The following is a 13,911-nucleotide window of genomic DNA, read 5'->3' as shown; positions in this document are numbered from 1 at the left end:
AAGACAATTTTGTAGAAGATGAGTTGAGGTACAATAATTGCAGATTAAATAGACAGAAGTCAGAAAACAACTGTTTATTTTGTTTAACTCAAAGATAACAGACAAGAGTTTAAAAAGTCCAACATTTACATAAAACAAAAGATTTAAAAAAAAAAACTATTTCTACCATAATGGCAATAAAAAAATGAAATGAGAAATAATAACCTTATGAATGTTTTCACTTTACTCTAATTCAGACATAAATCACCTGCATGTAAAGCCAGCAGTGAATCCAGAAACAAACCATCTAGCCATAATGTAAAACATTTCCAAAGGCAGGTACTGAAGAGAGAAGTTATCCCTCCAGCCATTACCCCAATTCTCAATGTGTAACAAATTGGAAATGCATGTAATGGAATGACAAAAAAGATCCTAGGCATAGCAAATTGTCAATATACAGCCCTGAAATGTTTTTATCACCCCCCACCACATTTTCCAATGTATACACAATTTACAATGAAACCCTTGCCAGCACGAGGGTGTTGTCCTTGTACACATATCTGAAGCACTCTGCAGTACAGGGGTTTTTCAGGTGCATGTAGAAGGACAACATGTCAAACATGCTTTTACTTTGCCGCTTGCTGAGCCTGGCGCCGCAGCAGGACATATATCTTCTCTTTAATCCAGTCTTTGTTGTAAGGTTGGTATGTCTGCGTGTCAGCTCTGTACCTGTATTAAAAGCAAAATGATTTTATTTTTATAGAGAGCAATCAACATCCCACAAAAAACGTACAGCCTGTTCTTCTAGTAATCCATCCTTACACAAGACAGCTCAGATCTGCCAGGTCATCGATGAAGTCAAACAGCTGACTAATGTCGTAAGTAATGGATGGACTGTTTGGATTCATCCTTTTCAGATGCTCTTCATACATTTTGCAAACACCTGGAAGAGAAGACACGATAGTTTTGAACAGCAAGATATGGAAGGAAAATATAATAGCGTGCCAATGAAGATTAAAGGAAAAAGGTAACAGTGTCCTGATGTCTATTGATATTGAGTAAATTAAAATTTTCTTTGAAGATGTTGATAAAAATGTGTTGTGGAAAAACCTCTACAGCCACAGTGAACTTGGTTACTGTAGTACTGAAAACACTGAGCACTACAAACATATTTTTTGGTTTATTTAAATTTAATCCGGTATATTTTATCCTCTTTGCATACCAAAAAGTATTAAATCCGGGCCACAGGAAATATTTGTAGTTATTTAAAAATACATGTATTGTTATTTTAAAATGTTGCAATATTTAGAAATATTGAGAGTAATTTTTTGTCTGAAAAGAAAAGTGAGTTTGTAAATTTTTTTGTATGATTCTGTACCATAAACTATCAGTATTGCTGAGCGAAAAACAACGAATCGCGTACGATTTCAGTACATACAGCAGTGGCGTTAGCAACACTGGAGGACTCCTTTTAAGGCTCATAAAGCCTAAGAACATACACTTCCAGTAGTAAGTTCAATGGAGGCTGGTCTACTTCCAAACAGAAGTTAACTATACAAGAGTTCGTGTGAAACCGGACTGAGACTTACTCAAAAAGAGAGTCTCGGTCCGTGCATTCAGATTCTTCTATAAAATTTGATACAGGTTTTCATCTCTTATTTGCATTATACAACAATAGATTTTCATAATTTGGTCTCACGGAACCAAACACTAATCTGTATAATGTTTCATCAAATCTTCTCTTGTCTTGTCTTTCGCCCTACAGATGCTTGGTTAAAAACGTGGGTGAAAACTGTGTTGCTACAGTTCCCTTCTATCACTTTATAGTATACCGTTTCGGCATTAAATTTCATAACATTTTTATAAATGTTATAGTTAAACTTAAAAAGACAGGAAAAAATATACCTTCCATGCATTCGTTTACCGACTCGTAGTCCGCATATGTGCGGCCCTCTGGTCTCTTGGTCGGCTGGACAAGCAAAATTGTGTGCGACTGAAAAACACAAGTTTAAATTTAATAAAACATAATAGCATAGCAATATGCCACAAATGATATAGTCTAAAACTGGATTTCATTATTGACTCTAATGCCAAAGATAAATAAGGAGGGCTTCTGACAGTCATTTCCAAACATTACGAGTGTAGACCATTTTTGGTTAAAGACAAAACGCCACGACTCTGAATAAGTGCATAAAACATTAAAAATACAACAGACACCAATCCAACAGAAGCAGAATTATATAACAAGTATCCAAGCCAGGGGTTAATTTCAAATTTAAATCAATCTTGTAACAGCAAAAAAAAGACATTTGACAGATTAAAATTAGTAGCAACTATTAGCGTCGCAGCTTGCTAGCTTAGCAAAAACAGAATAACCAGCAGCGTCGCTTATTGTCAGTGTTTCTTATATTTCAAACCTCAATGCAAGCAGCACTTACCATATCTGCTCTCACTACAGGTCCTCCAAGTTTACAGTGGAAGCAAACAAAGCAGGGAAAATGAATCGCTTAATCTACTTTCAGGTTGCCCGAGCAAAGCAAGGATTCTAGAAAAAACACTTGAAGGAACTGACGCAAAAGTGTTTCCGGTTGTAAAACATTACGGCTTCAAAATAAAAATTTGGTTTCAAAATAAAAGAAAAAACTGAAGTCAAATGAACTGGTAAAATACTTATTTTTGTAGCAACTGGAAACTAGTTAAGCTAAATAAGTTATGATGTAAAATGAAAAGTTAAGGCTAATGCACTAAGGTTGTAAGTTGGAACCTTACAATGTTTAATCATTTTCTTCAGAGGAGACTGTTAATATTAATACTGACCTATAATAAACTACTCATATTTTTATATTATTTTTAATTACAATAGATCTAAAGACTGAATGCAGAAAACTTACTTTTACCAAAGTATGAAACAACTATTTAAATTATGGTTTGCAGTTTTTAAGGCAAGTGTTTGACCCCTTTTTTTACAATTTCCCATCTGCAGATATTGCATGACCACACTATCACAGATAACACCAATTGCAGGAGGATCAAATAACACTTTATTGATTGGGCCTACTCACAGTTTTACGGTATGTCAATGATCAATCAACATCACAAAGACATTTGCAGAAGAAAACAAATAAAATGTAAAATCAGGACAAAGATTTGTAAGTATATAATTTATTATGATAAAATGTCATGTTGACTTGACATATAGAATAAGGCAATTTTCTTCAAGTGGCATATGAACAAAATCCTGTCCATCCACATATTCCAGTTTTAGATAGTAAAGACATATTTAAAACTGATGGGAAGAACAGAACCTAAAATATAAAGAGCATAAAGCAAACAAGCCAATAACTGGGTTTATAGAATAGAGAGCTTTTCGGTTACTATTTTGAATGAACAGTTTTATTTCACTTTACTTTTATTATTCCCAGAAACAGTTCTAAAGACTTCAAGAAACATTTTCATTTGAAAATATTGATCGGAAGAGTAAAATTGTACGGTACTGCTTTGAAAAATATTGTAATGATTTACAGTCTCTTCAAATTAGTTTAAAATAATCTCTACATGACAGTATATATTTTGTATCTTACAATTCTTTTTTTATTATGCACGCTGAATACGTGAGCGCTGAGCCCTTGCCCTTGCAATGCTTCCAAGTGACCCTCTTCCCGGCGCCCCCCTGACAGGTGCAGGCCTTCTTGAAACGCCCTCGCACTCTGTCCTGCAAGCTTCCATTGACCTGAAGTTGTTGGCATTGCCATGGCAGCCTCCGTACCAGAACTCCTTGCATTTGCCAGAGCTGTAGTCATATGTAAACCGAACCATCCAGTTGTCACAAGGACCTTCATCACGGGGCAGGAGGCAAATGTTCCCTCCGGATGGATCAGCAGGGCGAGATGGATACAGCTGTTAGGAAAGAAACAAAACAAAAAAACTAATGATGGTTGAGGTTAAAGTTAGAATGCAGTAAGTGGTGTATGTAAATTAACATTAAATACATCATTTTTAAAAAATTCTGATATAATTATATGGGTTTTCACATTTGTTTTCTATCTGTATGGACCAGACTCGAATGAAAGGATGTCATTTTTGAGTACAAAACAATAACATCATCTGCTATAGCTGCCAAGAACACCTCGTTAACATTCATTCATCCATCCATCTTCTTACACCCTTATACCACTGGGGTCGGGAGAGGTGTTGGTGCCTATCTCCAGCTGTCAACGAGTAAGAGGCGGACAGATCGCCAGTCCACCGCAGGGCTAACATACATTCAAGCCTTATAGAGCTCTGCTAATGAGCTAATATTGAAGCCAGGTGTGCTGAAGCAGAGAAACATCTGAATGTTACAGGACTTTGTCCTTTGCGAACTGGAGGTTGAGACCATTGATTTAGAGCAATTTGCTTTGCAAATCCAGTGCAGAAACACATAAGAGCAAAGCATCTGTGGAGAATGATGGAGACGGCTACGCTTTATGAATTTCACCTCGGTGTGTTAATGTAGGCCACAAATTTCCTTCCTACCTCAGTCGTTTGAAACTCAGGACATCCGGCCCTTCCGACTCCTGGAGCTGGAGTCACTCCATCCAAACAACAGCCATATCTATAAACAATTTCTCTGTTAGAAATTGATAATTTTTCTGGATGTTATTAACTGGTTTCAAAGCTCAGATGAAGACACTAGGTTACCTGCTCTGAGCACAGTCATGTGGGCAGCCCTGGCTCCTAGGTCCAGTTGCAGAGGTGTGACCATCAGGACAGCAGCCATACAACGACTGAGCACAGTGGGGACCGTACACAGGAGGGTAGGGACCCCGCTCACTGTACGTGTCTGGCCTTGGAACTAAAGCAAGAAAACATGACATCAAACACAGCGTACTCATTACCACCCAAAATGCCATAGACGTTTTGATTTAATCTTGTTTTGTGGTCGTCTGCATTTGCATATTTGTTCAACATACTATTTATTAGAATTTTCACAATAGATTAGATCAGAAATGTCAGTGGTTTTGCGTTTTTGTTCGAAAGTTTAGATTGCAACAGAATCAAATAGAAAACCATGTCCACATCTTGTTTTTCTGGTAGATCTACCAGCCTGGATGCTAAGATGCGGAGTGACATTTTTACAAACCTGAATGATCTCCTGGAACATGTGGCACAAATCTTCTTGGACTTTCTCCAGCCTCTGGATTTTGAACACTTGGAACCGCTAAAAAATATTTGAAAAAAATTAGCACACGAAATAAATACAAAACCGAAGGTTTCAAAAGAGGTTTTTCCTCACTTTGTACTCCTGTACAGTGTTGTGTGTTGCATGACTCTACAGAAAGAGGTCTGCTAGCTGCTCCACATCGTTCCTCTGGGTAGGGATTGAGATCTGTATCAAAGCAGCCGACCTTCCTCTCTCTCACGCCACCGCCACAGCTTCTGGTGCACTGCAAGGACAAAAGACAGAGGATAACAAGGTAGAGATAACGGCAGCAATAAGGTGGCGAGGATGTTTTCGCTTAAACTTACAAGTCCAAACTCGGTCACATGCCAGGAAATGTGCGTGTGACAGGCAGGTCGGCGGCAGGTCTGGACAGAAGCAGGTCTGGCCAGTCCTCTGCAGGCGTGGTCAGGCAGGTGTTCCCCTCTCGCTCCCACACAGACCACCTCCCTCGTCTGCTGCCCTTCACCACAGGTCACTGAGCACTGACAGAAGGCACAACCACATTCCGCTGAAATAAATCCATTTATCTTTTGTCGTCAAATTAGTCAAGATGGTTACAGTGTAGACCCTGTAAAAACATCTACGAATGACTGTTGACACTTACTGAGAAACAGAAAACTCTCTCAGCTGAAAGAAAATGTAAAACTGTCAAGAGGATATGAGCAAACAGCATTCTTGTAGGAACTCAGTCACTTAGGCCATATAGCCTTGGGAAAAAAAAAAGCCTTTGCTTCGTACGTCGGTTTTACAACAGTCTAGCTTAGGGTGATGGTTCACCAAACGATGTGATAGTTGTGATAGACCATAATTGGGAGTGAGATACTAACCACACTGAAGCTGGAGACGCTGTACTCTGCAGCAGCACAAGCGTGTCTGTTGCAAGGCTGCTGACTCTGTGGCCTCTGCAGACGGAGGGCGATGCAGTAGGACTCGTCCACCACTCTGGGGTTTGATGGGTCCTGAACCAAACACTCCACGCTGCGGTACTGCACGCCTCCATTGCAGGAGGCAGAGCACTCGCTGTAGACTCCAGCCCTGTAGATGTACGTAAGCGTCTCTCTTGGACCCTGTCATCACATCAAATAAAGTCAGGTGATTTGAATATAACACTTCAATGGAGCAGGCTTTGGCATTGGAAGCTGAACAATTTGCATTTCATTTCCAAATTTAGTTTCTTTTTTCTTCTCTTTGAACTATTACCTATATAGATTAGATAATATAGGTGACTGTTGTTTTATGATGTCTTTGGGTATTTACACTGGTTGCCGTGTAGGTGGCACTGTATGGCCTGAAGTCCAATGAAGTGACTTTTACACAAATTTACACAAAAATATGGCAAAGTTAAAATGTGAAGGTCGAACCAAATCAACCGAATTTGAGTCCTACCCCAGGTGTTTGGTACTCAGGACATCCAGCCATTCCAAACCCTGCAGCTGGGGTCACTCCATCCAAACAACAGCCATATCTGAGGATGAGAAGGTCTTTCTGTTAAAGAAAACATTTAACGGGTACAAAGCAACTTACTTTAGTCAAATATTGGTTTAAATGACAGAATCCAGAGAGCACATTACCTGCTACGAACACAGTCATCTTGTGTGCAGCCCTGGTTCCTGGGTCCAGTTGCAGTTGTGTGGCCATCAGGACAGCATCCATACAGTGACTGCACACAAGGCAGACCTAACACGAGAGGGTAGGGTAACAATTTCACTGAATGTTGCTGTTCTTAAATCCATAATCCATAATCTGCATTGGGAATAACCATTAAATCTACCAATATCGAGTAGAGTTACTGGGATCATTTAGTGGAAAATAAAAGTTTAATTTTTTTCTGAAAGCTACTTAAAAATCAGATACTAACCATAGCTTTTAGAATATGCAAATTACCAGAAAAAGTTGTTTTTTAGGGGCCCCTGGCCAGCAAGTGGCCCTGAGGAATATTTGACCTCTCAGAATAACTATTTTGAAAACTTAAAATGTATAGAGATGACCTTGATACTTCTTTGTAGGTCCACGAATAAAAGAAAAGTTGCAAAATTTAAACATCTTCAATAAACAAATGTTTATTCATAAGAAGGAAAAATCTTATTTTAACATCATAATTTCACCTGCAACCATCTGTGACTGAAAATTATTCAGTTAAAAAGTAAAAGAAAATACCAGAAACAAACCTGAATGTTCCCCTGGAACATGGGGCACAAACCTTATGGTGCCTCTACCAGCCCCTGAGTCCTGGATGCTTGGAACCGCTGGAGGGAAATAAGGTTGTAATGGCTGAAAAGCACAAATATTCCAACCAAAACACGCCGCAGTCAACGTTTGGCTCACTTTGTGGTCTGTTACAGGGCTGCGCATTGCATGTTTCGACAGATGTGGGTCTGCTTTCAAATCCACATTGATCTTCAGAGAAGGGATTCAGATCTGCATCAAAACACCCAACCTTCCTCTCCCTCACGCCACCTCCACAGCTTCTGGAGCACTGCGGATTTAAGATGAGTTGTTAATGCTGACGTACTCATGCGGATTAATTATTTTTTTTTTTTTTTAAATGCTTTCGCAGAGACTTTCCTCTTAAACTTACAAGTCCAAACTCGGTCACATGCCAGGAAATGTGCGTGTGACAGGCAGGTCGGCGGCAGGTCTGGACAGAAGCAGGTCTGGCCAGTCCTCTGCAGGCGTGGTCAGGCAGGTGTTCCCCTCTCGCTCCCACACAGACCACCTCCCTCGTCTGCTGCCCTTCACCACAGGTCACTGAGCACTGACAACCAAATACAGTTTCAAACTGGCTGTCTATGTAGTTATGTTATAAGCAAATGTATTCGCTACATTAGTGCTTTAATTTGTCATATTCTTATGTTAAAAACACAAACTTTCATTTATTTTATTGGTACATTAGCATAAATGATTTATATAAATAAATGCACATTTGTGAAGGAAAACAATTATAGAACATTGAAGAAATGATTTTCATACTTTTCTTCAGTTAAAAACCTTTTCAGTCCACTTTACTGTGATAACTTTGATCAATTCACAATTTGCCAAATTATAAAATAGTCCATATGTGACCTATGAGTAAGCAAATATCAGTGTAAATTCAGCTAGTTTATAAATGCAGTAGAGGTTTGTTTGTTTTTTTGTTTTTTTTTCAGTGGGGACAGAGAAGCTAGTCAGAACAGGGAAATCTAAAGATAAAACCAGAGTGGAGTTAGCAAGCAGAACATACTGCCAGAGTCTCAAAAGAAGCTCTGCAGAGCTGTGTTTTTATAGAGAAAAAGTTCTAAAAGTCCTCAAATGGGGACTTAATGCAAATGCACTCCACACTTTTCAAGTTTTCATTTATTAAATGGCTTTTTTTTTTCAAGGCACTGTAAGCAAAAGTCCAAGACTGACAAAGAAAAGACAGCATTAACCTTATTCTAGCTTCTATGACACCTATCAAAGGTTCCACACTGTGAGATACAAACCACACTGAAGCTGGAGACGCTGAACTCTGCAGCAGCACATGGATGCATGTTGCACGCCTGCTGACTCTGTGGCCTCTGCAGGCGCTGTGTGATGCAGTACGACTCATCGACCACATGGGGGTTTGACGGGCCCTGGACCCAGCACTCCACGCTGCGGTACTGCATGCCTCCGTCGCAGGTGGCAGAGCACTCTCCGTAGACCCCGGCCCTGTAGATGTACGTGCGTGTGTCTCTTGGATGGGGGGAAACAGCAACAGGAGTAGAGGAGTGGACAGAGACTGTGTCGTTGTCCAAACCCATAAACTCTCTGTGGTCCAACAGCTGGACAGAGACAACACATCAGCAGTGTGACAAATAAGTTTAGGTGTGAAGTCTCTGAAATGGAAAGCTACATAAGTTTGCCACCCCTAGATTGAACCACCAGATGTCAAATTTTAGCGTGTGGATTCTTCAAAATAATTTTTGTTTGTGGAGATACAGAAAATGGTTACTTTTTAAAAAAAGTGGGCTTCAAATCTTACCCGACAAACTCCGTCCACACAGATGTCAGTGCGCCCCACATAGCATGGGGTCCCATCCACCACTGTTGGCCTGTGGCGGTAGAAGAAGTTTTGTCCCCTTGGCACACAGTTCAGCTCACATGGATTAGAAGCTGGAATATTAAAGGAGTAATCAGCAACACGCTGAATCAGGAGCTTTATACACTTTATTCCTGGAATACTGTGTAATTTGAAACAAAGCATTGCTCACTGTAATCCCCACTATGTTTGTCATCAACATTTTTAATTAAACTTTTACATAGTAGAATATTTATGAAATATTAATCCAACCCTATGTTAAAAATTAAAACTTTAAAGCAGAAAAGTTTCCGTGAAACCTTTTCTTTCTTCTTGGTGGTGGCGACAGATTTTAAGAGACCCTACTGGAGACTGTACCTCCATAATAAGGCACCCATGTGTGTCGTTTTCCTTGAAAGTCCATTCTGTCAAACTCTGAACATTGTTCCTCCCTGAAGTCTTTTGATCCAACGGGGCAGGCCTGTCACAACAAAAACAAGCACTGTATATCTAAATATTCCACATTGTGTTCCTGTACGCACTGAGTTTGTTTTTAAGGGAGTTATGTAATTACATGAGTATTACAGGCAAGGAACGATTTGGAGGATCCTACACAGTTGTGTCCTCCATCTGTCCTGCAGGAGAAAAAAATTATATTATATTATATTATATTATATTATATTATATTATATTATATTATATTATATTATATTATATTATATTATATTATATTAGTCTCACTATGAGCGTTTAAATATCCTACCTTGAAGTAATACATCTCCTGGTTCTCATTGCCACTCCGGTGCCGCAGGTTCGGCTGCAAGGGCCATAGGGCCCAAACTCTCCCCAGTAGTCATTTACCGGCTGTGTCACCTGCCAAAATGAATGCATAAATAAAAAATGGAAATGCAGTTACATTTCGAAAAAAAACAAAAAAAAAATAGGGTTTTCGTGCCGCCTCTGGGCCACATGCTGCTTTCCTCGCACCAAATCCAAGCCGCCGCAAACCAACAGGCCAAAGTGTGAGAGCACAATGAGACTAAAATAGATGCTGGAACTTGAAACCACAAACCAACCCCTGTGTGTTGCATAATGAATATACAAACTCGCTCCTTGGCATATAATCACAATCATTTTTTGTGATGACAGCAAAAGCACACTTTACTCTAAAAACTTAAAGTACAAGTAAAATATTTGAGTAAAATTGTCCCTTTTGTTTTCCTTTGTGAAACTGTCTTATTCTCCAGGATATTTTAGACTGCGAAGGTTTGAGGGAAAACAAAACCTTGTCTAGACAAATTAATACTGTTTGTAGAAGTAACCCTGAATCTGAACAGGTCTGAATAAAAGGGAACTTAAGCTTAAAAGATTCACAAAATGTAGACTAGCTGACTAGTAATATTGAATGGTGATGCTTTGGTTTGTAGCAGCTGAATGCTACCCAAATTTGGTCTTATTGACGGGTAGAAGACGTTCTCCCCGTGTCAATGTGGCTTTTATCTGCAGATGGATGGATGGATGGATGGATGGATGGATGGATGGATGGATGGATGGATGGATGGATGGATGGATGGATGGATGGATGGATGGATGGATGGATGGATGGATGGATGGATGGATGGATGGATGGATGGATGGATGGATGGAAGGTAGCATGTCACTGACATTAGCAGTGATCAGACATTGTTTTTTTCTTTAAGCCGCACAATACCTTTTGTCTTAGTGTGGAGATAACTAGCAGTACCTGGTTGTAAGTACAAAAATACAACAAATCAAATCATAATTTTTATTCTGCAATTTAAAACTTCACATGAAAAAAACACTACTCATACTGCTTTATTTTAATTTTTTTTTTTAAGTAGTCCATAAGTGCTAGGTTTATTTTTTTTTTCAGTTTACTATGAACTGTATGAAGAATTATTATTGACTCAAACATGCAGTTAGATGTATTTAATAAAACATGTTAAAAAATGAGACTCACTGTAAAAGCAGGAACAACCAGCTGCAGGATGCCAAGGACTTGCAGGATGTTCATGTTCACCAAAAGTATCTCAAACTATCAATGAGAAAAGCTGCTAAATAACTCAAATCTCAATGCAAAGACGTGCAACTTTTGTCGTAACTGATTCACCATCATTTTCATCCACATCTGGATTTTTTTTTTCTTTTTTGGTGATGCTGAATGAATGTCATTTACACAAGAGAGAGGTGAAAACGTGTTTTAAGGTAATGCTGCCTTACCTTGTTTAAGGAAATCCTCAGCTGGTAGATCAGCACCTCAGAGGAACGTGGATCTACAAGATGAAAGACGGCACAGACACACTGATTTCTATCTTCTCATCTGGCCTGCTTGCCAAAACCGCAGCCCAGAAAGTGTCAAGTTACAACCATTCAAGAAGACTTTCTTTTTCCAGAAAAAAAAGCTTTTTTTAGCCCCTGTTTTTAGCACTATTTATATACGTCCCCATAAAAAAAAGGATTTGCCCCGTTATATGCTGAATTGCATGCACCTTTAGAGTTTCATTTTTAAATTGAATGTAACATGAAAAAAAAACATAAAATGCAGTTTTCAAATAATTTAATATGCAAATGGATTTAGCAAACCAATTTTACCCAATCTGAAAACATAATTGCATCTCTTGCTAAATCACAAATCACCTGAGATTAGTTGTATTCTTTAGTTTAATAACATTAGCTACACCCGGGCCTGACAACTGTAGAAAACACCTAAATACTCTGACCAGATGACGTGCTGTGGGCTAAAAGATTTTGAAAACAAACACATCATGCAGCGATCTTCAGAAATGTAAAAGCAGATAAGAAAGGAAGTCATTGGCATTTAAAAAAGTGGAAATAGTTGCCCTCCAAATCATACTGCGAACCTATTTCCAAGGATGTCCTGGAGCATGGCAGTGGTAGTATTATGAATGAGAGCTACTTTTCCTCTTCAAAGCCTGGATGACCTGCCTTAATTGATGATGCCATGAATTATTCCTAATCTAGCAGATAAAGATCTAAAGATGAATGTTGGATCATAATCCATGACTTTAAGCTTCCGCCCACTTGGGTTAAACAGAAAGATGATGGTCTGAAACTGTCTATTATGAGGTTAAAGGGGAAAATTACTTTTTCCAAACATGGTCAGGCTGGTTTGAATTGCCTTTTTCTCTTAATAACTAAAATTATCATTTGAAAACTAAATTTCCTATTTATTGAGATGATAACTAAAACATTTATTGTAAGTGTAACCAAAAAAAAGAAGAAAAAAAACTGTGTGGGGGGATGGAAGGGGAGTACTTTTTCATAATGCTGCTATTTGCATGAATGCAGGCGTTTAATCCAACAATGTTATACACACCAAATGACTTCTGACACCTAACATTTATTGGTTGCGCATATACATGTTGCAAATTCAACAGTAATCACTGGATATACCATAAAACCCATCTAAAAAAAAAAATAAAGTAAAATATAGCCGTAACTTTCCATTGCTTCTCATTGATTTATTCCTTACTGTTTTTTACAGCTCGTTCTGACCACTGATTGTCCCTTTTGCACATCTCATAACCACTAAACACAGCCCATTAAGTCACAGCAGTGGAGCTGGGGGAGGAAAACATTGCTTTTATACTTCGGTTAGTTTATTTTAGTTGAAAACCGCAGGGACGCAGTCTGAAACATATATCAAGGGAAGCCAGAAGACAGCAACATTTTTGTGTCTTTCTTGCTTAAAAACATTGAATGCACATTTTTAAATCTCCAAAACTAGCAAGACATATTACTTACTGAAGCAAATTATGACTATGTGACACGAACTGGGCCAAAGTGGAGTCTGAACTTGAAATGTATATCTGAGTACAAAGCATTTGCAATAACACAAAAGTTTGGACGATGGCGTTTACAACAAATATATGATTTATTACTATTGCAGCTTTCTATAGATAACTTTTTTTTTAAAGACTTTCACATTGCGGTTGTCAGATATAAACTAAAAACAATTTTCACTTCAAACAAGCCTTATTTCACATGTCAACAGCTTAAAAATTGCGTCTCACACAGTCAGAGTCCAAACCGCCACCCCACACAGTGCATTCATCCCACAACTGAAAACAGGGTCCATCCCTTCCGCTGTCTCAAAACTGCCGGCTCAGCTTCTGCGTTTCCTTCTCCTTGGCTTCAAAGGCGCTCTTGGTGCTGAACAGTTCCTCCACCGAGTCCACTATATCCTGCATTTCCCGGGCCATTTCGGCGTAGCTCTCCTTCAGCTCCTCCTGCTGCTGCCTCAGATCGGCCGCCGCCTGCATCAGCTCCGAGGCCTGAAAGCTGCACTGGCTCCGGAGGTCCTCCACGTCCGTCAGCAGCGTCTCCATGCTCTTCAGCACCTGCTCCAGACGGTCTGCGGCCGACTCGAACTCTGCCGTGTCCTGGAAGAGGGTGTCAAAGTTGGAGTTGTCCAGTGACTCCAGCTTGATCTCAGGCCCTGAATCCTCCGTTGTCTCTTCCATCTCCTCCTTCTCACTCTCCTCTGCTTTCGACACTTTCTCCATGATCCTCCTGATGCAGAAACTCTCAATCAACCAAGAGTGATTTCACCAAAACAGATATCTGTAAATAAAATTAATCATTTAGCTTCAAAGAAAAGCAGTGAAATAAATATTGGAAAGGAATGTAAAGTAGGAGGACTGCTTCTGCTCGCTTGGATTCTATTAAA

General features: G+C 39.2%; 2 protein-coding genes across 2 annotated transcripts; both read right to left on the bottom strand.

The window, feature by feature from the left end:
* Positions 1 to 59: 59 nt before the first annotated feature.
* On the bottom strand, positions 60 to 2,572 carry erh (ERH mRNA splicing and mitosis factor). Its single transcript, XM_014991852.2, has 4 exons — positions 2,418 to 2,572; positions 1,885 to 1,972; positions 802 to 922; positions 60 to 708 (listed from the first exon to the last, which is right to left on the bottom strand). The coding sequence occupies exons 1-4, from the start codon at positions 2,418 to 2,420 to the stop codon at positions 606 to 608; spliced, it is 315 nt and encodes a 104-aa protein (XP_014847338.1). The 5' UTR covers positions 2,421 to 2,572; the 3' UTR covers positions 60 to 605.
* A 425-nt stretch (positions 2,573 to 2,997) lies between these two features.
* Positions 2,998 to 12,421, bottom strand: paplnb (papilin b, proteoglycan-like sulfated glycoprotein). The gene is made up of 18 exons (XM_088001957.1): positions 11,182 to 12,421; positions 9,964 to 10,073; positions 9,775 to 9,835; positions 9,579 to 9,681; positions 9,165 to 9,295; positions 8,644 to 8,964; positions 7,761 to 7,937; positions 7,508 to 7,658; positions 7,351 to 7,428; positions 6,754 to 6,859; positions 6,569 to 6,647; positions 6,010 to 6,249; positions 5,488 to 5,664; positions 5,255 to 5,405; positions 5,102 to 5,179; positions 4,660 to 4,813; positions 4,495 to 4,573; positions 2,998 to 3,876 (listed from the first exon to the last, which is right to left on the bottom strand). Exons 1-18 carry the CDS (start codon positions 11,233 to 11,235, stop codon positions 3,574 to 3,576), a joined length of 2,553 nt encoding a protein of 850 aa, XP_087858083.1. The 5' UTR covers positions 11,236 to 12,421; the 3' UTR covers positions 2,998 to 3,573.
* Between the last annotated feature and the right edge of the window lie 1,490 nt (positions 12,422 to 13,911).

The sequence above is a fragment of the Poecilia mexicana genome, unplaced genomic scaffold (assembly GCF_051168715.1).
Source record: "Poecilia mexicana isolate PSO_F unplaced genomic scaffold, ASM5116871v1 scaffold_21, whole genome shotgun sequence".
Classification (NCBI taxonomy): Eukaryota; Metazoa; Chordata; class Actinopteri; order Cyprinodontiformes; family Poeciliidae; genus Poecilia; species Poecilia mexicana.
This window is presented reverse-complemented; position numbering and strand designations above follow the sequence as displayed.